Raw genomic sequence first — 26,196 nt, 5'->3', positions numbered from 1 at the left:
TTATCGCAGCTCGCTATCTCTATCGCTTTTCCGTATTGGCGCGACATAGTTAGACTACGAATCGATCGGCGTCTAGCGCCAACGATTGTCGTTTCGGCTAGGCTCGCAGACACGCAAACACCACCCGAAACTAACCGAGAGTTGCTTAAAATGACCGACGATTTTAGTAAAACGGAGATTGTTATGAAACTTTCTTTCATTAATTGTTAAAGGCACGTATTTAACCGGGCGACTGAATAACCATAGAAATGGGTATCAAAAATAATAGTTTGGCGACTAAAATGGGGCCTCAAAATATTTAAATATGAGGTAGCATTTTAATGTCATTACGGCTACGGTTTATTCAGACGCGAGTACCAACTATTTATTTGGCAACTGAATTATTATATTGGAAACAATTTAAGAGATACAGTTTAATAGGAAAACGGCTGTCTATTAATATAAAATATACAGTTCTTTTAAAATATTTATATAGCAAATTAATATAAAAACTACATTTAAAATTTATATATCGGCACTCATCACCTGAGCTGTCAATTTAATAAAAAAAAGGATTGTTATAAAATATAACGGTCGACAAAATAGTATACTTATGGGTAAGAAATTAGGTGTTTGGGGGTGCAGGCAACTTCGTCTATACAATTAATTTAACTTTTCATGACGTTTACTCTATCGAATCTAAGGCTGGCCTTATGCAGTCTTAACATCACTCTGAAAGATTATTTTTTTTGGCAGGAAAACTTTAATCATAATATGCTTTGGCATAAATCGTTCCGCAGATTTTATAATATCGAATCTTATGCTGGCATAATGTTAAAGAGCAAAATAATCTTCTAGATTAAGAGTAGGTACTTCCGTAGATTTTTGATTGCATAATATTTAGGCGGTAAAAAGTTGTCCATTTTCTTCCTATTTCTGTTTTGATAGCGAGTCATGTGTGTTGGGGATGCAAGATACCTAACACTCCTCCTCGCTTCGCTCGTCGTCGTACCTAACGGTGCCTCTGGGACTGTATTTCATTTCCTTTTTGCTATCGTTGTTTTGTTCATACAAAGTACCTGAGAATATGACATAGCAAATTTGGTAGGACTTATATTCTACAAAAAAAATAACCTAAAACCCTAACCCACTTTTCTGCTAGCAGAAAATAATTCTGCTCTTGTAATATTATACTATACGATTGTCATGGTAATTTTTTTGAATACCACGTCGGTGGCAAACAAGCATACGATCCGCCTTATGGAAAACGGTCAACGTAACCTATGGACGACTGCAACTCAAGGGGTGTCACATGCGCGTTACCGACCCGTTAGAAGCTTATACACTTCTTTTTGCTGTGTACTTATTATAAAATGATTTGGTACGCGTTCCCTCGCTTGCAACTCGCTCGAAAATAGGATGTGAAATATTTAAATACTACCCGTGGTTTACGGGTCTCAAATACGATGTTTGAATAGAATAAACATTTATTCGTGAACACAGGCAAGACAAGTACGAGGGTCGGTTGATAAGTATCCGAAACGGCACAGAAATAAGACAATATATCTAAATGTGATATTTTATTTTTCAACGTAGGTCCCTTCTAAGTCTACGCACTTAGTCCAACGTCTCTCCAAGGCCATTATCCCATTTTTAAAAAATGACTCTTCAAGTCCCTCAAAATACCTATTAACAGCATCTATGACTTCAGTATTCGAAGAAAATTTTTGTCCGCCTAGCCACTTTTTGAGGTTCGGGAACAGATGGAAGTCGCAAGGGGCCAAGTCTGGTGAATACGGGGGATGGGGTAACAATTCGATGTGCAACTCCTCGATTTTAGCCATTGCAACTTTGGCTGTGTGAACAGGGGCGTTATCCTGATGGAGCAAAATTTTTTTCTTTTTTAAGTGAGGCCTTTTTTCTTGAATTGCGTTGTGGAGGCTTTGTAGCAGATCGGCATAATATTGGGCGTTTATTGTTTTTCCCTTTTGAAGATAATCCACAAAAACTACTCCTTTGCAATCCCAAAATACGGTAGCCATTACTTTACCGGCGGACAAAACCGTTTTCGCTTTCTTAGGGGCAGGTTCACCCCGATTGGTCCACTGCCTAGACTGCTCTTTTGTTTCTGGCGTGTAGTGGTGGATCCACGTCTCGTCAACCGTTATGTATCGACGTAAAAACTCCTTAGGATTATGCCTGTACTTCTCCAAACACTTGTCCGAAACATCCTTGCGGGTTTGTTTTTGCTCGTCTGTCAAGAGACGCGGCACCCAACGTGCACAAAGCTTGTTCATTTCCAAATGTTGATGCAAAATGTTAAAAACACGTTCCTTTGAAATGTTTACCATCTCTGCTATTTCCACCAATTTCACACGACGATCATCTAGTACAATTTTTTTTACCTTGTTGATAATTTCCGATGTCGTTACCTCTATAGGCCGTCCGCTGCGGGGAGCATCTGTACAGCTCTGCCGACCACGTCTGAAGTCGGTAACCCAAGTGTGAACTGTGCTTAAAGATGGCGAAGAAGAGCCCAAAACGCGGTCCAGTTTGGTTTTTATTTGTGTTGCAGTTTTACCTTTCAAAACATAATACTTAATTACCGCACGCACTTCGGATTTTTCCATTTTCATGAAAATCAATACAGCTTTTCTTTAGGTCTCTCGAATATATAATTATTCAATTTATAAGAACCTAATATTGCCTTGTTATTTACGTAAAAGCCTAAAGATTAGAATGACATTACAACTTTTTTAATTATATTTTTTTTAATTACTCACTTCGGTGACTTATCAGCCAGCCCTCGTATTTCCCGGGGCCATCGCGCTTACCAACTGCGCAATATGTAATATCGCTCGCAGACGTTTCTGCATGATAAAAAAACAGATTTTATATGTGTTTAAAAAAACCTACTTCCCAATAATTTTTTTTAGTTGCCTCCGCCATTTAAATACTACTTTAAACGATGAGCTAAGTATAATTATTTAGGTGCTAACATCTATATGCCTACAAATATTAAAAATCTTACGCTTTACAATACTAGGTGCCAATTATTATTTTAGTCGCCAAAGTATTGTTTAATGTTCCTCGGCAATATTTTTGTCGCTTGAAATTTGCTGCCGTTTTTTCAATAATAATGGTGCTTAGTATTTGAGGCTCATATATTTTTTTTGTCGCCACAATATTAAAACACAGCCAAATTATATTATTGTATGCCCGACATAACTTCCCGTTTAATATTTTAGTTGCCCGGTTAATTATATTATATAATTAGCCCACACTGCTGGGCAAAGGCCTCCCTCTTACTCTTCCACGTATCCCTATCCTCGGAAGTCTCCCACCAGTGTGTCTCAAAGGCCTCGAGTTCGTCCCGCCATCTTTGACGTGGTCTACCCCTTGGCCTTATAATTTGTGGCAACCAACGGGTGGCTGTTTTTGCCCACAGGTCATCCGGCATCCGGCAAACGTGTCCCGCCCAATTCCATTTGAGCTTGGCGGCAGTGTTAGCTACGTCTGTAATCCCAAATGTAAATTATATGCCATTGTTAAATAAATACGCAGCGGAAGCCAAAACTTCTGAGCTCTTGTTCTATTGTCATATGTAAATAAGTAATATATTTGCAAACTTTTTGTCTCCCCTTAATTGCGTCGTATTAGAGAAACGTGTCAACAAAATTATTGGATGTTTGTAAGGCATCATCTCGTCCCGTCCTTCGTTTTTACCCCGTTCTGGTTTTGCGATTTTATTCTATAGACTGATTACCTATACCTACACTCGCACTTACAAATAGTGCGATAGGGACGGCCTGCTATTTTATCGTCTATCCAAAGAGAATATAATCACTACGTTCTATTTGATTCGTATATCAACCATGCCAGCAATAATACATATAATTATAAAAATTGGGATCAACCACCATTACAATCATTTTTAACAAAGGAGAACATTGTGAAGAAAGCTTTTTTAGGATTCCGTAGTCAACTATAGTACTACGGAATATATAATAGGTACCTAGTAAAAGTACAGGAGGCTCACTCCTTTGATGCCGCCATTCAAATTCTTACCTACATTAACTCACTCAGCACGCGAGCACATTACTTATATGTAAATCCCTAAACGTTTAAAACCAAGGGCCTACGTCAAGAACCCGGAGACGTTCTCTCACTCCACAAATCTCACAATATCGGCTTTTGCCAACCATTTGACTGTTTTACAGCAACGAGTTAAAAATGAGTGTGATTCATACCTACATAAGATTACATAAAAAAAAAATATGATTATAAAATAAAAAGACAAAAGATTGTAAAATTGAAGTAAAATTAAATTTGAAATGCCGCCATAATGACATTTATGAAATTTTTATTTTTTTTTATGGCCTGGTTGACAATTATGACATCAAAATAACCAGTGTTGCCAGTAATGTATTATGATGTCTCTATGTTGACACGTTGAGAACCCGAACGCCATACAATCATTTTTTATATAAGAGTTTCCAAAGACTGCGTCTATCGCGCGACCATGCTTCCCGTGCTGCAGTTCGATTTAAGGTGGCTCGCTTAGGTTACCCGAAGCTCAGGCTGCGTTAGATGGCGTTAATCTGCAAATTACCAGTCTTATTTTTTTTTGTGGAGTCGTACAGGCATTTATATACTTTCAATTATGCTTCGCGAACATTTAATATTAAAATTGACGTATTACAACAAACATTCAACTTCTCATTGTAACGTTAATCCCCTTAATGTAGATACATTTACTATTTTACACTATTTTTAAGTACCACTCACACATACAAACAGTGTTTTTGTATTCCTTCTAGTCGATCATTTCACGCGGCGACAGCTTGTTTAAATAGCCTTGCGGTAAATACGTGCATTCGCATGATTTGCATGGAAGTACTGGGTTCGAATCCAGGACTTTTTCTCTTTTTTTTTTAATACTACGTCGGTGGCAAACAAGCATACGGTCCGCCTGATGGAAAGCGGTCACCGTAACCTATGGACGCCTGCAACTCAAAAAGTGTCGCATGCGCGTTGCCGCCCCATTAGATACTTGTACACTCCCCTTTGCTGCGTGTGCACAGCAAAAAGGAGTGTACAAGTTCAAAGGAGGGTTTGGGTTGCCGACGACTCAAAGGACAATAGACGGAACAAATTAGTTCCGTAAGTCCTCCCGTCGTCAGCACCCCACACCCTCGTTGAGCTCTGGCAGCCTTACTCACCGGCAGGAACACAATACTATGAGACACTATTTTTTGTTTTATTATTATACATAAATGTATATGTACTCGTACAGTAGTTACTGAGCGTTTTCCACAAAAAAGATTAAAAACCTATTCTCTTACATGGTAATAATTTTTGGGTTTGTCGAACTCAGAATTTCTAACATAATTATCCTAATCTGATATTTTAAAAAATTCCAAAAAAGTATAGATAAATTTTAGTTTCTAAACTACGATTCGAATGTTTTTTTTTTCTAATTGTTTATTTTTGATGGAGCAAGGGTATTCAAATCGCTTTTGAAATCTTAAATTAGTAAATGAAAATGCAATAGTTAACTGAGTAACGGCACCAGTATGTTAAACTGTTCGAAAGTGATGGGTCAACTAAAGTTTCGGGTAAGATTGCTCTTTCCAGAGGTGTGCCACAAGGATCGATACTCGGCCCGATCCTCTTCACTCTATATACAGCGGACATCAGATCTCGCATTACATACTGTAATTATCATATTTATGCTGATGATATACAGATATATATCTCATGCAGACCCTCAGAAATAGATAGTGCCATAAGCAAACTCAATATGGACCTGGCAAATATAGCATCTTGGGCATTAGACAATAGTCTCATGCTCAATCCGTCTAAAACTAAATACCTAATGTTTGGCACCAAAACTCAGTTAAACAAGATCAGACCCACCAGAGACATCATGCTATCAGGTGAACGGATAGAAAGAGTTTATGAGGCTCGTAACCTAGGCTTAATTATGGACAGCGAACTAAGATTTGAGAAGCATGTTGCGGAATCTGTTAGGACCTGTTTCTTTAGACTTAAACTACTATACAATATAAGGCCTTTTATCAACGAAACCTTACGCATTCAATTGATTGAAACACTAGTTCTGTCTAAATTAAACTACATGGACATGGTGTACGGCCCTCGGCTTCTATCAAAAACAAAACGGCTTATTCAAAGGGTACAGAATGCTTGCGCACGCTTCTGTTTCAATATTCCACCCAGAGCTCATGTCACGCCATTTTTGAATAAGCATAACATTCTCAAAATGTTGCACCGTCGCAAACTGCATCTAGCCAGTCTCCTTTTTGGCATAGTTAAACATAAATCCCCTGTATATCTCTTCGAAAAGCTGTCATGGATGGCCACTCGCAGGTCTCTTGGAGTACGCACTTGTAGCGTACAGCTGATAACTCCTCGGCATGCAACAGCTGCTTTTCGTGGCTGCTTCAAGTACAATGCGACCAAGTGCTGGAACATAATCCCTCCTCCCCTCAGGAACCTACAAAGTGTAACAAGTTTTAAAACTAAACTAAAAGAACTCATACTTAAACACCAGCAGTCACAGGAAGCATTACGGCATGACACCAGTTATATCTGATATTATATTATTTGTATATATTACTGCATACCTACTTAAATAGTGCATACCTGTTTTTCTGTCCTTTCCTCGCTATCAATTTTAATGTACCTAAATGTTCGTGCTGTTGTAGTTGTGATTAGTTTATTTCTGATGTGCCACATTGAGGTTATGTTTAGTATCCTGTAATTCTCTTCCAAGCTACGTGTTTTTGTTTTCTTTCTTTATTTCTCCCTTAATGTGCATTGTATAACTTTTAATCACGAAAACCTAACATAATCACTCCACTTAAGCTCTCTCCTTTGTATAGGAAAAGATATTACTATTTAAGTCTCCATGTTACGTTGTGTTGTACCAACATTTATCTTTGCTATTATAGCCACTTTATTATGATATTTTACCACCAATGTTTATTTAGTTATAGTATAACTTCTATGCCATATCAGCGTAATTAAATTACTTTGCTGTGCGGCATGGCTCCATTGATATTATGTGAGATGTCACCATTGTCAAAAATGACGCAATGATACCCTGCCATAGATATAAGACAAGATGGCGTTGATCGCTTCAATAAGGATGCGTTCGAATTGCGATGGGGCTGTGTCGTGCGGCTGCGTTCGTGGTCTCACAAATGGTCTCGTCGGAAGATCAGCGCTGACCTCCGGGTCAGCATTATGCTGAGACGGGACCTTTTCGCAATAAACTTATTAATCCCTTGTACGTTTGTAGTTTTAGTAACACTGTGTTTTTGCATATTGTGTAGTTTTAAGTTTATTACGAATAAATATTTTGATTGATTGATTGATTGATTGATTGATAACGTAATGCTTTAAAACTCAAGTGGACTTTTTTTATCTAAGGAGTAATTTCGATAAAATATTATATTTAGCGAGGGTATTAAAAGTTGTGTTTTATATCTCAACTTAATAAATAGAAAATCAAAATGACAATAAAAAAATCAATATGTTCTCTAAGATAAAATTGATACCTTCGGCTCTCCATTCTTGCTCGGTCAATAAAACATACGAAATTTATATCCAAAAAAATACAAAAAGTTTATAGAATCCTGGGAATCGAACGCACCTTCACGGCGTGACAGACGACTGTTCACCAACGACGCCATTACATAACACGCTGTTACCGACGAAATTGGGCTATACATATATAATTATTTAAATATAAATAATAATGTCAAATCCATACTAATATTACAAATGGGAAAAGGTGTGTGTCTGTTTGTTTGTCCGTCTTTCACGGCAAAACCGGAGCGACGAATTGACGTGATTATTTAAGGGGATTTAGTTCAAGGGATGGAGAGTGACATAGGCTACTTTTTGTCTCTTTCTTACGCGAGCGAAGCCGCGGTCAAAAGCTAGTTTATTATAAATGGGAAAAGCTGGTTACTCTATAATCTGAAGTGGAAGAATTCGTTGTTTCACCAAAGATAATGTGTGTTTGTTTGTTTGTCCGTCTTTCACGGCCAAACGGAGCGACGGATTGACATGTTTTTTAAGTGGAGATAGTTGAAGGGATGGAGAGTGACATATGCTACTTTTGTCTCTTTCTAACGCAAGCGAAGTCGCGGGCAAAAGCTAGTACAGCACGGGTAGCATGGTCGCGCGATAGACGATAAAATATCAGGCCGTACCTGTCGCACTATTAGTAAGTGCGATTATAGGGACGGCCAGATGTTTTATCATTTATCGCGCGACCATAATTGCCTGCCTGGACCAGATTATATTGATGATAATTATTATTTGTAACAATTTAGTTAATATTGTCTTCAGTTACCGCGATAGTTACTCATGAAATAAAAACTATGAAAACGGATTAAATAAAAAAAAATAAATAAAAAAATCGTGTATAATGAATTTACAATTCATCCCGACGTTTCGAACACTACATCGTTCGTGGTCTCTGAGCTCAGCGGGTGACAGGAAAAATTACAATGTGCAAAAGCTACCCACATACCTACATACATATTCATATATATAACTATTTAGTTGTTGAAGAAAAACATTCACACAACAATAACATAGGTCAACTCGCTCAGTAAATGTAAGGAAGTCAGCACATTACTAATACTATGCCCACACTATGACCTATGTACCTGACCTGACGTGTAATATTTTATTTTATCAACAAAGGCATAATAAAGATTGTATTGTATTTTTGTATGAAAATAAAAAATAGGAAAGAAATATAGAAAGAGTCTTTTTTAATAGAATATTTATTCTATTAAAAAAAAACTTAGTAAATCCAAAAAAAGTTCAAATTATTAAAAAGGACTCCGGAATCGAACTCGAGATCTCCTGTTTCATAGTCAATGCATTTGACCGAGACGCCATTTCGATTTACACTAGCAGTGTTGAAAGACACGATATGTATCTTTATTGACAAAATGCGTCATTATTTCTGAGTCTGCTTGAGTTAAGTAAACCAATATCTTTAAATAATTACTTGTCAAGAGCCAAGTGTCACTGATGACAGTGTCAACTAAAAATGCGCGAAATATGACGGCTCTGTGTCTGTACACAAAATTTGGCACACACATTTTCGTAAAATTAATAAAAAATTCACATGGATTTGTCCATGATTTCTGTATGAAACAATGTATTTCGTTCAATACTGCGACGATGGCTAATGTATAGTAGATGTATGCGCATATTTTTATTTAGTTGTAGTGTGCGGTGACTAAATAAATGGTAGATGTTTTTTGTATGGAAAGCGAGCCACCTTAATAACTATCCTCACTATCCTCAGAAGTCTCACTAACGCCCTCAAGTGTTAGTGAATGTAATCATTTCCTTGAAGGAGACTCTTAGCTATATGTAGAAAAAGAGGGTGCTCGGCAAGTTAGAAAGTTAGCATCGCGGCAGAAGATGGCGTTAGCGGTCAAATAGCATTATGTTTTAAAGTTGTTAGGAGCTTTTGTGATTGAAAAAGTGTACTGTACATCTTCCTTTGTAACATATCTTAACCGAGTGAAAACCGTAAATTCATTATAGGTTAACATAATTTCAAGGGACTTTAAATGCAAGCTTTCGCAACACTTAAAACAGCGAATTAGGCTTGGAAATTTCAAGTTCTACTACCTAACTAAATAAATGAGATTATTCTGTGAGATAAATTTAAAAAGCTTTTGTGTTCTCTTGACTTAAAATATTTTTTCATGGCATTTATGTTTTTGATAGCGGGATAAATTCTCGAGGTAAAATGGTTAGCAGAAGGTTCCAGTGTTCACCAGGGTTCGCCTAAATTTGCGAAAATCACTCTTTTCAGGAACTAGCTGTTGGTGCATGGTGCCCAGGAAAGGCAAAACGCTAATGAAATTCTTACAATTTACCAAAGCGTTATTTTAAAAGGTGGCCGGGGGACCAATTATCAAAACTGAAAGTTACAAATTCCAAACGGAAGTCTCTTTCCAACTTGTCATATTAGACATTGACTACCACTTGTAAATTGTAACTTGTAGCTTCGAGAAATGGGCCACTGGCCTCGCAAAATTGCCTTTTTATACAAAAGTAGTCCATATTTTGAATACAGGCAGGCAATAATTATGGTCACGCGATAAATGTTAAAACATCCGGCCGTCCCATCGGCGTTCCCAGGGCCTGATGTTTAACATTTATCGCGCGACCATGCCTAAAGTAAGTATAATAGAGTAACCAGATACACAATAATAATAATACCATCTCCTTACGCGTTTTATCAACTCTGTTCATTTTTATCCTAAATATTCCGCCCGTTTGAAAGCTACGACGCGACGCGACGCGACAGACGATTCGCATGTCATTACGTTCACTTGACAGATTGATAAGGGATTTGCAATTAATAAGCGGAGGTTAGTTTAGTTCCTAAGTTACCGCAACTTTACTGACAAAGCTGACAGTGATTTTGCAATAGTTTGAACTCATTTACCTTTCAACGTAATCATGATTTGAAGAGCATTGTTCTTACTTATGTGGTATGTGATATATCGAGGGTTTACTTTAGCGCTTCTTTCTCTCTATTCTATATCTTTTTTTCTATTTAAATAGTTACTGTACCTAATTTTAATTTTATAGGTATATTTTTTTTTATTAGGTTTAGGCACGCTATTTTGATGTAAAAACAAGCAATCAATTTATGGCATGCCGTACATGGTCTTTAAGTCATAATCAATAAATAATGTAATTTTTCATTTTTTTTGAGTGAGCGGTTTTTAACAAAGTTTTTATTTATTTTTTCTATCTATAATGTCAGTCAATTTATGTGATAAGACTAGAATACACAATGGTGTAGGCTTCAGCCAAAATGCGGTTTTGCCTGAGTTATGACGGAAAACATTACAGTTTTAGAGAAAGACGTGAATTTTATCTCTGAAATCCAAATTCAGATAATTTCATAATGACATTATAGTTTCTAAATGTAGTTGGGAATACACTGTTAAATCTTTCGGGTTATTCAGGCCTACGTTGTACATTAAAATAAAGTCATTATTAAAAATAAAGTGCATTCGTGAAGCAATGCAATGTCTGATTGCCTTTCTGATTCACACTTATTTTAATGTCCATTTTTTCGATAGAACCTCTGATAAATTGACACAATAAATATTTATATTATGATACATGCACAAGGAACGTGTTAATGTAACGTGCTCGCGGCAGAGCTTTAATCTGAGAGGCTTTTGTTCGATTTAGACGATGTTTACAAACGAACTGCTAATATGACTGGTATGTACTAGTAAATTTTCTTATTGTATTCATGAACCGAGTCAAAGATATACAAGCTTCCAAACGACATTATGTAGTCAGTCATAGGTATCAAACGATACAGAAGCAAATGAGGCAGTGGTTTGGCTGAAGTATTTTTGTAGTCGTCGTATCGTACCTGTCTTTCAAAGTAAAAAAGTAATTTTGCACTTGTATTTTGGTATTGCTTGCTTTTACCTACCACTGCAGTCGGAAAGTCTTTGCGGTCGTATTTTTAACTGCTCGTGTTTAATAGATCACCAGACGTATTGTATTATAGTATATTATATAACGGTAACATTATGAAGGCTATGAAAGTTGAGTACCGTGTTTAACTAAGGTACGAGACTTTTAGCCTTTCATCATGTTACGATTATCAACATACCTACCTATTCGGGAACAATATAATGGGTTACTTGGTTCACTATTATCTGGCAGAAACTCTTTACGCATTTATTTGATTCGTATAATAGTTCTTGGCAGAAGTCACGTTTGGCAGAAACACCTTACGCAGAATATATTATGCTTTAGCATAAATCATTTCGCAGATTTTTGTAATACCGAATCGTTTGTTGTCATAATGTTGATGAGCAAATAGTCTTCTAGTCGAACAATACTTTTGCAGATATTTTTTGTGCATAATATTTAGGCGGCATAAAGTTGCAATTTGCTATTTGATAGCGAGTTGGATGTGTTGGGGATGCAAGATACCTAACACTCCTCCTCGCTTCGCTCGTCGTCGTACCTAACGGTGACTCCGGGGCGGTTTTTATTTTTTTATAGGCGTGTAATAATTCTGCTAATGTAATATTATGCTATAAGATTATTATGGTACATACAATTATGATAAATCAAAGTCGACCAAAGTAATGTTCTGTAAAACAATATTCTGCCAAATGTGTCTTATGCGTGGCAGTAATAATGCCAACTAAGTTTTCTGCAAAATTACCATTCGACTGAAAGTGTTTCTGCGAAACATGTTATGCGAAGTGTGTTTCGGACTAAAATTATTCTGCCAGATGAGGGTAACCCGGGTTACTTACCTACCTATTTCATATAATGAATGGGAGTATTTATATACTGTGTGGATCTTAACATGGAGTATGTCCACAATGTTGATGGTGATAACTTGTCGCATAATTTTTTTAAATATGACAACAACACGGTTTCAGAGGAACTTGAAGCATTTTTTTGCAGTTTAAATACATGTCTTAGAACAGGTCTGTCCAAACCCCGGCCCGCGAGCCGACGCCATAGTCGGGCAGTATTATTTCGCTGGGTACCTACCTAATGTAAAATATCCTATAATGGACGGACAAAAAAACACAAATCCTTAAAAATAAGTATCTAAAATTAGTTTCTAAAAACTGACATAAACTAGAGTCATATAGCTTCTTAATTTTGAAGTTTCATTTAATTCGGTTATTTCTGAAGGATTTGGCGACAAGATAAAATTCACCAGTTTACTGAAAAAAATATCCAGACGAATTCTTAGTAATGTTGCTGAGAGAGTTGAGTTCATGTATAAAATAATAAAAAAATAATACTCGGTGTAAACTTGAATGAGATAAGGTATAAAATATACTATTTTGTTGCTCCAAAGATATAAAGAAATAGCGTTATTTTGCGAGTATCCATTACTGGAACCGAAAAACTGCGCACCTCCTATGATGGACAAGGAACAATTTACAAAACCAAAATTTACAAGAAACAATCCTATGTTAAAATAACCCAATGAACTAATTTTATTTATGGTGTATAAAATTGACACATTGAGTATCAGTTGGCTTTAAAAGTAAAATTTTAAACTTATTTCACTGTCCATAATGGGGGATCCATTACTGGAGAACTGCCGTCCATAATTGGAGAAAAAACACCTAGTTTGAATTTGTTAATTATGAAGAAACCAATAGGAGTATCTATTCTGCAATACGCTTGAAATGTAAAAGAAGGATAGGAAATTCAAGATTTAACACGCTTAGCGGTAGAATTTTTACATATATCAGTGAAATATCAAAAACAGGCGAATTTTTTTCTTAAACTGTCCATGATTGGGTCCGTTACCTTATTTGTTTTGTTTGATCAGGGAACAAATTGTCGTTGAGTGACAACACTGCGAGTGTCACAGAAGATCTTTGCACTGCAATTCAATGATATCCATTTGGAGTTATTCTGGAGATAGTGTCTAAATTAGCATCAAACGGATTTTGAAATAATTTTATCTCGTTTTGATTTGCGTCAAGGTCTGAAAATCGCGACCCGCCTTGAAACACCCCATTGGCTCAAGTAGTGTTTTTGGCAACATATATGGCCCTCAGTGAAAAAAGTTTGGAGACTCCTGTAAATATGCTGGGAGGATCTTCTATCAAGCAAGACCGTCCGTCTACTTACTCATAATAATTTTTGTGTACCTATAATTATGTAGGTATGCCTCTTACACTTTCGAAGGTATAGCACATTTTCAATAGAGATCCCTAGAAACGACCCTATGTAGTTAATCAACTTGATTCGTGATTCAATCTCTCAACATCGAGTTCAACACGGTTCCGAGTTCAACAAAAAAAAAGCATCTTCATATAACGCTGCCAGGTCATGGAAACTAAGTATCTATTTGCGTTGCCCGGGATGTTTTGCAATTGTAATTAAACTGTTGTCGTTAACCTACCGATCAGACTGACTGACCTTAGGTAACGGATAAATAATTTAATTAATTAGTCTCCCCAACCTTGCATCGTGTTATTTTTAAACTGTTTCGTCTTCTTGGAATTAGTAATTTGGGTAGCGTCTGAAAAAACAGGTGACTGATATTTAAGCAAAGCAGGTTATTTGTATCGTATTGGGTCGACTCATTCGTTTTTAATAAATTAAGAAGAAGAATAAGACTCGATAGGAGAAATAAATTGTAAATTTGAACTGAAACGGAATTGGCTTCAAGCCCGCATTCAATATAATGTATTTAGATTAATAGACATTTAATACTTATTTAAACCCAGTCTAACTCCTGATCAACCAAGTCCCATACGTCATTACGCGTAAGCAACAATTCTACAATATCTGTAGGTACCGGGTATGATTTGGCCTTCTCCGTCTATCAATATCATTTTGTGAAAAATATGCAATATCCGCTTTACCGTGACGCAGTATTTTTCGGAAACAATTTGCGCATAAAACAATATTGAAACCACCTGCGGCGGCTATGGAATAGTCGTGCGCTTGAAATCTATAAAAGAACAAGTGAAACAACTGCCCCGCGGGCGAACTATCCAATTTTGTTATTTTAGCCTTGCTGCGTTTTTTACCAGATTGTAGATTTTTGTGGACAAATATATGGAACAATGAAAATTAGATGTTTTAACTTGCTTTAGAATGCTTAAAACTAATACCTACTTACAGTACTTACCTACTAATTATATTATTGCATTTTCCTTCTTTCTTAATAAAGAGGTTACCGCTCAAATAAAATAAAATAGTAATAAATAATATATAAATTTCTACCTACAACCTGAATTATTAACATCCGTTAACTTTAAAGAAATGGTCATTAAGTCAAGTGCAGTAATATAATCTCTAAGAAATGAATATCTTAATTCTTATGGTTATTGAGTCATTGATAAATTCTTCGAAAAACTTGAACAATTGTAGTTTTTCTCGCCTTGATGGTTGGAATGTTGTCTGTACGCTGGGAATTAAACGCTGCAGTTAAAAAATATTACAGAAATCTTCAACCGATTTTGATGCGGTTTGCAGATTTTGTTTATAGATAAGTGTGGTAACTCACTAGGGGGCGCTACAGTAAACATTTATTTGCGATTGGTCCAATTTTGATGCGGTTTTCAGTACCTACCTAATAATGTCTTGGTTGATTAGTGCTAGTTCTTAGATACGTGTTACGGTAGTGACTCACTAGGGGTCGTCTATGCGAGATGCGCTGGCAGCAATTCTTACTTCATGTTCCTCAGCACTCTCTTGGCTTCTTAAAAAAGCCATGCGACTATTAGCATTGGCTAACCGTCTTCGTTCATTTTCAAGATCTTTATCAACATGAACCCATTTACGAACCCGACCTTTATTAGAGCATTTCTTATTTTTTTGCCATTTTTTCGGTTATTAACCGGTTTTGAGGATTTTAGTAAATGGCCGTACTAGGCAATAATTACCATTACCTTTAAGAATTCTGATGTTGATGATATCGTAGCAGGTATTACTTGCACGATGAAGATAATTTTTCTCCAGTTTTTGGAAATTTTGTAAAATGCGGAAATTGCAAAAAAAGGCTTGTGTGGTTTGAATGTGACGTCAGTTTTGCGTTTTCTAGGCATGTGGCGAAGGTCTACAGCTCCCAGAGCCCCTAGTAATACAAGAAATTGATGTAAGACAACCAAGATCTCCATTTTACCTTTCTTTTAAAAAATATAGTTTGAAATATACGGTAGACTCCGGTTACAACGACGCTCAAGGGACAGCTGATATTACGTCGTACTAACCGGATGTCGTACAAAACGAATTTCATTTCTTTTAATTAAAAATAATATCTACATCTCTATTACTAAAACATTTCAATCAATAGGTTTATTTACAGGGTATTATTATCATAGTATTAATACCTTATTTTATTGTGACTAGTTTAGTTAGAAAAAGTCATTTTTAGTATGCGTGCTTGCTCATCATTTGTAAGTAAAGCTAGTTTATACGCAATCGAAAAATACAAATTGGGTTCTATTTAGCTTAATAAGATTAGACCTGAGGCGAACAAATTGTTAAAATTTTAAAAGCAATAAGTACTCCAAAAAGTTACATGGCCACAATGTCATCTTGCTACTTGTTGTAGACAAGACAGGGGGCCGTGCTCGGGTGGAAGTAGCTTTGTTTCCTCAATTTACTAGTAAAACTAAAAACGTTGTCGCTCGTCGTTGCAACCGGACTTGACGGACGTATTCTGTGTAAAATGTGTCGTAAAAAGCGGCTGGTCGTTGAAATCGGAGTCGTAATAAACGGATGTACTTTCATACTATCACATACGAATACCAAATAAATACCTGTGCTTATGTCGTTGTAAGAGTTTGGACGTTAGGTCTATGCGGAGTCGTAATAAACTAACCAGACTCTACTGTATTGTATAAAATGTATAATTGAGTAGACTCGGGACTAATTTTTAAAATAAAATCATTACAGATAATAATGTTGTTAATGACACGTATAGCCTGACAAGTTTTTATTTGACCCCCGCCGCGTTGCGGATTTTCAGCTGAACTAATTTCTTTTACTGGCAAGAATTACTATTTGACACCCGTTGTCGAAAGTCATCGAATGTCAGTGATGTAAACATGAAGCAAATATTTTTAATTTTCTAACGGTTTCATCGCAATTTTGTCCAAAATAATATGATTAAAAGTGAAAATAATTATACTAAACGTGATAAATTACTTACAACAAAAAGGGATGAAGGATTCGACAGCATTTCGATACCAATGTTCTGAAATTGGTTATTGACAAGTCCGGGACTGACAGTTTATAGTGCGGTTCTCCTGTATTAATTTTTTGGTTTCGCGTTTAGCCTAATATATTTTTTGTTCTAATTTAAGATGTCTGTAGCTCTGCCGTGAAAAATATGTATAGAAATAAGGAGGCCGTTCCATAACTGCCACCAGTACAGAACAAGGTCCCACGAAAAAAGAAAATAAACATCGATGACTTCGATTAAGGCACAAGATTCATGGATTTTAGGCTGTGCGGAAAGAAGTAGCGAGTCTTAAAACCTTGCTTTTTAAATTTTGATTCTCTAAAACCATGTTTTAATTTTCTACAAATATTAACGGGTAACCAGTACACGCTGTCCCCAATACGTATGACTTCGGCACATTATTGCCATATGAAAGCGGTTTGTAGCGACACTCTTTCAGGGTCAAATAAAATCTTGTCAGGCTATAATGAATAAATCTTTATTATTACAAAACATTAAATAATTACGTATTTTTGAACCTTTTTATGGCTAATTTTCCAAATTTTGAGAAATAAATACAGTTTCGGTTATTAACCGGTTAGAGACTATAAAAACCGGTTTTTAACATAGGCCAAAAAGTCTCGGTTAACCGGTTTTTCGGTTAACCGGTTAACCGGTTTGCACACCCTATCTCCGAAACTACTTAGCGTAAAATTTTCAAAAAAATACACGAGATAGCCCTCTACCTGTAGACTACAGGAAAACCTATTAGAAATCCACAGTCAAGCGTAAGTCGGACTTAAGAGAAAAAAACTCAGATTACGAATTTCACTCACTGCCGCTGCAAGTAGTTACTAAACGTCTTAAAATTGTGTAAGCGCGTTGGACAGGTATAAAGAAATCAATTTTTGTTTCGTTTTGCTTAAGAAATTGTTAAAAAAAAAAATCATTTTCCAAAATGACTTAAGTTCCTACTAAAAAGGAGGCACTTAAGACCGTTTAGAACTTCACTAACCATAATATTGCCCACATAGGTCCAAAAAAAGGTGTATATACACGAAAACAAAAAAATTGTGCCACCGACAACCAAAATCTGAAGTCTATTTGCTCTATCTCTTATAGTTTTCAAAATATACGCAAAATTTTTAAAGTACGAAATTTAGTGTACGTTGCCATTACATTTCGTCAGGCGCTCATGACCTTTTTGTATGGAAATGTCGAAATCCGACTCGCACTTGACCAATTTTCTTAGAAAGTTGTGTTTTATTATAGTTTTGAAGGAGGTTTCTTGTTTATAACCACCAACGCAAAAACGACGGAGTGTTATAATAATAATAGGTTTGACGCTTGACATGTGTTTATCGCCGTGTGCCTGCTATACGGCCACAACTCAAAATTTTTAATTTTCTGGATTATTGCAGATTCGTATTCAAAATTGTTCAATTTACGACCTTATTTCGAGAGCCATAGCAAAAAAGGTCCTTAAGAGCCTTTTTCTCACAAGTGGCCGTATGGAATTGACCATAAATTGTCAGAAGATTCCCTGCAATACGGCCACTTGCCAGTTTGTTCGCATGTAAACCGACGGCCGTTTTGAGTTGTGGCTGTATAGCACACGTTTTAAATGTAAGTTTTGAGTTGCGTCCTAAAAACTTGAGTGATAATTGCGATAAATCCCTTTAAATATTATGTCAAACAGTAAGTATCACTTTTATTATTACAAAATTACCAGCCCGACGCCGAAACTACTACACAAAATGATTAAACAAATCTCAACTTTGTTTTCTTACAAGTGCAGTTCAATATGTCTCATTACTAGGGTCATAATTATTTTTACCAGTCAGTACACGTTGTTCTCTACTTAAATTATTAAAAAACTAGACTTCAGATATTCAACGGCATTTGTCGAAAGTGTCTTAGTTGTCAAAGCGGACCCCAGGCTCCCATGAGCCGTGGCAAATGCCGGGATAACGCAAGGAGGATGATGATTTGTCGAAAGTGTCTTAAGATCAGCCCTTTTTCCGCTAAACTTGGTTATGGGGCACTCGAAGGCTATATGGTGCACCGTCGGATCTGGGTGGCCACACTGTCACTCCACAGACTCGCACCATCCCCATCTGCACCACAAAGATGAGCAGTTTCCGATGCCTGCCCTGATACGGTTCAGCCGACACCAAACCTGTCGAGGCTCCTTAAATCACACCGGTCGGGCCCCAGTATCGAACTCGTACAGCTCTGTAGGAAGATCTCTGGCTATCCAGTCCATTATCCATGCCTCTAAGGGGCCTTGAGGGGGTAGTCGAGACTTCAGTCTGAGAGCCTTTAGCGCGTCGAGGTCTCGGTGGATGGGTAAACTTGTGTCTGCTCGAATCTTGGCGATTTCACGAAATAGGCACTTTTCTCGGCGGAAGTTTAGAGGTAAAATATGAGTCAGCACCGGCAACCAGTGTGTGGGAGTTGGTTTTAGGCAGCCTCTGATGAGTCACATAGTTTGGTTCAGCTGGGCGTTACCTCGGTAGTATGGGTGCTGTTTAGCCACACCGCTGAGCAGTACTCGGCAGAGGAGTAGACTAGGGATAGCGCGGTTGTCCGAAATGTTGCTTCGCTGGCACTCCAGGTAGTTCCAGTAAGCTTGTGAATGATGCTGTTCTGGGTCTTGACCTTCGCAGAGGCTGGTCAGGTGTTCCTTGAAATTCAGGCTTCTATCCAGGGTGACACCAAGATACGTAAGCTACAAAGTTTTATTTGTTTCAATTTTAAATAATTAATATTATTTGGTAATGACGTAATATAATGTTGATGATTATAAGCTAGTTACACATAATTATTGCTATCGTTACTGTCAAAGTTCGTAAATAAAATTATTTTAACTATTTGGTGTTTTTTCATATATATTTGCATGATACCTTTATCGAGTAATATCGTTAAATTTTGGACGCATCTCAAAATCATAAAAAAACGTTTCTGCAATACAGCCATAACTCTAAATACCTGTCTTTCAGGCATTGTATCTCAAAAAAAAGATTTTTTTTGCGAAAAGTGGCATGATCTTATGGAGGGTTATATCATTCCGAGTAAAAATAGCTAAATTTCAAATTCATAGACCTAAAACTCAAGAAGTAAGATCCTATTTAACAGCCTCAACTATACTCTCAAAACTTTGAGACGCGATTTCTCGAAAAAATGGTTTTTTGAATTGTGGCCGTATAGCAGGCACACGGCGTTATGTCTGTGGCTATGAAGCTCCCGAACGAATCAATCGATTTTGATTTAGTTTTTAATGTTTAAGGTGAATTCGTCGAGTTTTTTTTTTGTACCACGTAGGTGGCAAACAGGCATACGGTCCGCCTGATGGAAAGCGGTCACTGTAACCTATGGACGCCTGCCACTCAAGGTGGCACATATGCGTTGCCGACTCGACTCATTAGAAACTTGTACAAATATGTACTTAGAAGGGGCCTGGGTGCCGACGACTCAAAGGACAATCTATTGTCCTAATTACTTCCGTTGTCAGCATACCGCACCCTCGTTGAGCTCTGGCTGCCTTACTCACCGGCAGGAACACAACAATGAGTAAGGACTAGTGCTACTTGACTGCGGTCTTTTGTAAAGCGGAGGTATACTTCCCCAGTTAGACTCTGCTCTACCTTAGGCCGTTTTCACATTATCCGATCCGATATCGGATGTAGGAAGGACGTAAAATGTAAGATTTATGCGCTTCCAGGTCTTCATTTATGTATTTAATACATCATTATTACTAAAAAACGATATAAAACGCAAAAATTGCGGATTTAATGCCGATGGCACTCTCCTACAACAGTTTTTGTCCGAGGCACCATCGAACTGCCGATATCGGCAGGACGCTTCCGAGTATTTTTGGCATGCCGGACCCCCCGCCAGTTGTCGGCCGATAATATTTGTTTGTGTGCGTATATAATGTAGGTATACGTATGTAGTAGTGTGCGTGACAAAAATGGCGTCTATTAAACAGCTGTTAATTGATCGAAATTCAAATTAGTTGACAATTTCCATTGAAAAAAAAAAGGTTGTAATGCATCGGTCCGAATTGCGGATACTAGTTTTTTCATCTTTTAGTAGATATATTTATTTATTTAAACTTTATTGCACAATTGGAAAAAAAGTACAAATGGCGGACTTAATGCCTTAAGGCATTCTCTACCAGTCAACCATAGGGCCAAACAGAAATTCGCGAATGTGGGTGCAGTGAGAAAAATAAATTTAGAAAGCATGACAACTATTGACAAGTATAGCAATATTATTTACAATATATAATATTGAATATATATATAACAATATATATATTTATATAGTTGAATGTAAAATTATTTATTTTGCCTGACACTCTGTAGGATGTTGGTTCGACATCCGATATCGGATCGGATAATGTGAAAACGGCCTTAGAGTATATTCAATTTAGTATTAGAGTTATGTCAGTGTACATGTCAGCGGCCGCGAGTTCGCGGCCCATTCATTGGCGACGACCTTCGCGCGGCGCAATAAAATTCAATGTTGGCTGCTCGCGTGCGGTCCGTTTGTTAATGTAGGTAAGAATTTAGAATGGCGGCATTTTGTGAACATCAAAGGAGTGAGCCTTCTGTACTTGTACTATTATATATTCTGTGACAAAACGAACAACATGTGCCGTCTATTAGTTATTTGTTATACAAGGGTGCAAAGTTGTATTTTAACGGCGAGTGTGGAATTGAAAAACGAGTAAGTGAAAGGATTCTATAGTTGAACCACGAGCGAAGCGAGTGGTTCGAGAATAGAATCCTGAACCTGCGAGTTTTTTAACACACGAGAAGTAAAATACATTTGCACCCGAGTGTAACACAAAACTTTTCCCCTCACTATAGCGAGGAAAGTACAACGCAAAAAGCGCGTTTATCACTGCTTCCAGTAGTTCCACGGGTGGTAAATCATCGTCATCACTAGATTCACTCACTTTTATTAATTTTAAAGCATAAAAAATGACTATATTCAAGGTCTAATTACTTTATCCACTAGTGGATGAAATGCGTTTTTACCCGCTGGTATTGAAGGACAAAACACGTGAATTGCCGCAATATGTGGTTGAAGCGCCTAGTGTGTCGAACTTTAAGTATCGCTTAAAAATTTGGCTGGTCTAGCACCCGTTCTACACTTATGACAATTTTTTTATTACCTAATTAGAAAAATATTTTTGTGCATTTTTTATGTGAATATTGCCTAACTTTTTGTAATTTCAATCTTCTGTCTATTTATTCTCTAAGTATTATTGTTGTATGAATAATATAATTATTTTTTTAAATCAAATTTTTTTATTTTGATTTTTTAGGGAATTTTAGGTCAATTGTACTCAGAATCACGAGTACTTTCAATCTCACTGGGAGACAAAAAGTGTCCCAGAATTTCCATACATTTTTGTTACTTTCCTCTTCTGTTACCCCACACAACATGCACGTTAAACTTCCGTGAGACATATTCAAATAATTAATTGAAATACGGTTGTACTCACGTTATTATATCGCTATTGCTGCGACATGTTTCGGAAAATGGTAAAAAAATAAGGAAAAGTCGTATGGGACAATTTTTTTAACTATTGTACTAGGATTGAAAAAGCTAGTGATTCTGAGTAGAAGTAGCATATTTTTTTCCAAAAATATCACATTTCATAAAAGTGGCGAAAAAAAAAGAAATGCTCATTTAACCGGTTGGTATCAGAGCATTGAGTTTTTTATAAATGTCGAGCTAGCTTTTAGTTTTCTTACCTAAACTCATTTTGATAGTTTATAAAATTAATTTACTAAGTAAGTATTTAAAAAATGTTGACGGAATAATAATTTTAGGTACTAAGTAACAAATAAACAAAAAATAAGTTTTAAGAATTGATATAGGTACACTTTAAGTTCTCGCGCTTTGTACACATATTTAAAGTCACACACAGGTCGAACGCGATTAATTAACATTATTTTTACCTTTTTTCCCAACGTTTCGGCCAGGTTGCACTGGCCGTGGTCGCGGAAGACTGACGTCCCAGCAAAGTGTCACCGGAGATGTAAACAACACAAAACTACCCGATATTAATTTATATAAATGTTCGGGGTAGACAAATAAATATAATCTACCCGCTTTTAGTTATTGTTTATTTCCCACCGCACGACGTAAAAATAATGTTAATTAATCGCGTTCGACCTGTGTGTGACTTTAAATAGATATAGGTACAGTTTTAAATTAAGAAAATAATATGGAGCAATATTCCAATACAACAACCTAGCCTTGTTAATATAACATTTAAAAAAACAAGAGGTACAAATATGAAACAAAATCGTATTATTTATTAATAACTTCATAGTTAGTTGAATATGAATAAAATCTTGAAGAAACAAATAGTAGTAGAGCGGCGAGAGGGTCTCGGAAAAAGTTGATGTGACTGGAGAGTATACTGCTGACAAGTGGTATCGTTGTGATCGGTAGACTTTACTGAGTACGAAATAATGACTTGTCGCATTCTCAGACTGTGGGGGGGTTAACTATGACGTCACAAAGATCGCGGTCCCGGGTTTCAATTTTTTGCCAATTTGTCTAGAACCCCTTATCCAATTTTGAAAAATGAGGTGTCGACTGAAAGCGTATAACATGCTGATTAAGATTTATTATATGTGAAAAGTATAGTTTTGTTAGTTATTTTTTAATTAATAATAATGCAAAAAATACTTTTTTTTTGCTCTCTTTTTTTTTGATTTTTGTGACTCAAAAAGGCAATGAAAAGTGCTTTTCTCAAACATACAATGAAATAAAAAAAAATGCTCTAAAGGACAATATTTTATAAAAAAAAGTTACTTTGCAGGCCTAGGCCTAAAAAATAATATGAAATCCCTTTACAGTCCTCTCGAGTTGTTGCGCCCAAAAAGCGATACTTCCCAGCCCATTTTAAGGAACGTAAAGACAATATTTCATTGCCACTTAAATAAGCTAAAACATACCTATACCGTTATATAAATCATTTCGCGCAAAATTCTTTCAACAGATATACAATTTATTATCGTAGCTATCTGTTGGTATCATTTGAAAGGACAATTAAAGTACTTTAAGGTCAATCATTTTCTTAAAATCAATAATCGCCATTTGGTTACAAAGGAAAAAAGTAGTTTCTAGTTTCTAGGTTTGATACCCTAGACGAGTTTAAAAGGGGAGGTAAAGGTGACATATGGGTTTTTCTCTGGCCTTAAAGCTACACAGAGGGTCAGGGAGAAAAAAACTAGGGTTTAAGTTTAGTTTTATGTTATTTTTTCCTTTATTTGTTGATTTTATTGTGTTTAATTTTTTTGTAATTTTATCAAGGATACACGTTGGTTTCTTTTGCTAAAAGTTCCCTTTTTTATGAGAAATGTTATGAATTTTATGGCATTTTCCGATAGAGACTAAAATTAACTTTTCAAATAAGGCCAAATAGTCATACTTTTACTTATATAATATTAAGGGTATGGCTATGTATCAGTAGGCCACATAGTCATACTTTTACTTATATAATATTAAGGGTATGACTATGTATCAGTATGACTATGTGGCTTTATTTGAAAGTTAATTTTAGTCTCTATCGGAAAATGCCATGAAATTTATAACATTTCTCATAAAAAAGGGAATTTTCAGCAAAAGAAACCAACGTGTATCCTTGATAAAATTACAAAAAAATTAAACACAATAAAATCAACAAATAAAAGAAAAAATAACTTAAAACTAAACTTAAACCCTAGTTTTTTTCTCCCTGACCCTCTGTATAGCTTTTAGGCCAGAGAACAACCCATATGTCACCTTTACCTCCCCTTTTAAACTCGTCTAGGGTATCAAACCTAGGAAACCAGTCAAATTGCATACCCACTTTTTTCCTTTGTAACCACCGCAGACTGGCGATTATTGATTTTAAGAAAATGATTGACATTGTTTCTTAAAGTACTTTAATTGTCCTTTCAAATGATACCAATATTGGTAGGTTACGATGAATAAGATTAGAGGTATATCTGCTTGAAACGAATTTTGCGCGAGGTGTAATTTGATAGACGCCGAATGTATGGGAACGCGTGTCAAGCGGTACTCCCCGCCTACAGGTATGTGGTTGTAGTTTGCTTATTTATTATCAGATCGTAGAAATTTAAAAAGCAACAGATAGCTTAATAATGTAGTTAAATGATTTATATAACATATTTTTTAGCTAAGTGGCCGTTTTCATTGCCTTTTTGAGTCACAAAAATCAAAAAAGAGAGTAAAAAAAAGTATTTTTTGCTTTATTGTTAATTAAAAAATAACTAACAAAACTATACTTTTCACATATAAGAAATCTTAATCAGCATGTTATACGCTTTCAATCGACACCTCATTTTTCAAAATTGGATAAGGGGTTCTAGACAAATTGGCAAAAAATTGAAACCTGGGACCGCGATCTTTGTGACGTCATAGTTAACCCCCCCACAGTCTGAGAATGCGACAAGTCATTATTTCGTACTCAGTAAAGTCTACCGATCACAACGATACCACTTGTCAGTAGTATACTCTCCAGTCACATCAACTTCAAAACTAGACGACTTTTTTCAATTCCGCCGCCTTACTATGATAGAGACGAAGCAAAACCAAGTAGTAGAAGCGCGTGATTTTTAGAATTTTTATTAACTACAAGTCCGATTTTATAGGAATTCGTGGATATAATGCTGAAGAGAATGGACATGGACCTGGACGGGGTGATCAACTTCCAGGACTTCCACACGGCCGTGGTGAACACGCCCTCGCTGCTGGAGAGTCTGGGCTACTGCCTGCCGGAGCGCACTGCGGTTTACTCGTTCATCGCCACCTGGTGTCCTACGTGGGGAAAAATGTGATCTACTTTTATTTTCTGAAAACGGTTTATATCTCTTCACATTTCGAAAATTCTAATTACATATATATTTTTATTCCATAAAAGTTAATTTGGTATTGAGTAGGTATTTTTTTATTGCCTAAATTACATATCATTATAAAGATTTAAAAGAACATATTCTTAACCAGCTACATTATATCTCGTGATCATGATGCAACTGCGTCGAAATATCGGGACTTCAATAAAAATCACCTGTTAAACTTATTATCAAATTGCCCAACGATCACGTAGCAGTATCATAATGACCTGGCAATGTAATAAAAAATGGCGTCTACACAATGATTAATCACTTTGCCCAATACAGCTAGGCATTATTCATAATGTCCGGACATTATACAATTATACATAATACCCTTATTAATCACTTGGTCCATAACATATATATTTAAAGAAAGAAAGAAAGAATCAAAGAAAGAAAATAAATTTATTCAAGACGTTGACAAGATTCCTTATGTCTATTATGATACGCATTTATTAATAGGTATTGATATTAACGTCACTGAAAAGGTCTCCTTCAGCATTTTGTCAAGTTACCTAC

At 36.2% G+C, this 26,196-nt stretch overlaps 1 protein-coding gene across 1 annotated transcript in view; it reads left to right on the top strand.

The window, feature by feature from the left end:
• LOC125241343 (EF-hand calcium-binding domain-containing protein 1-like) overlaps nucleotides 1–25,697 on the top strand; it is a 59,111-nt gene extending 33,414 nt beyond the window's left edge. The window contains exon 5 of the mRNA XM_048149764.1: nucleotides 25,435–25,697. Within this exon, the coding sequence (XP_048005721.1) occupies nucleotides 25,435–25,620 (186 nt within the window). The 3' untranslated portion in view covers nucleotides 25,621–25,697. The remainder of the gene's footprint in view (nucleotides 1–25,434) is intronic.
• The last annotated feature ends 499 nt before the right edge of the window (nucleotides 25,698–26,196 follow it).

This window comes from Leguminivora glycinivorella, chromosome Z, assembly GCF_023078275.1.
Source record: "Leguminivora glycinivorella isolate SPB_JAAS2020 chromosome Z, LegGlyc_1.1, whole genome shotgun sequence".
NCBI lineage: Eukaryota > Metazoa > Arthropoda > Insecta > Lepidoptera > Tortricidae > Leguminivora > Leguminivora glycinivorella.
This window is presented reverse-complemented; position numbering and strand designations above follow the sequence as displayed.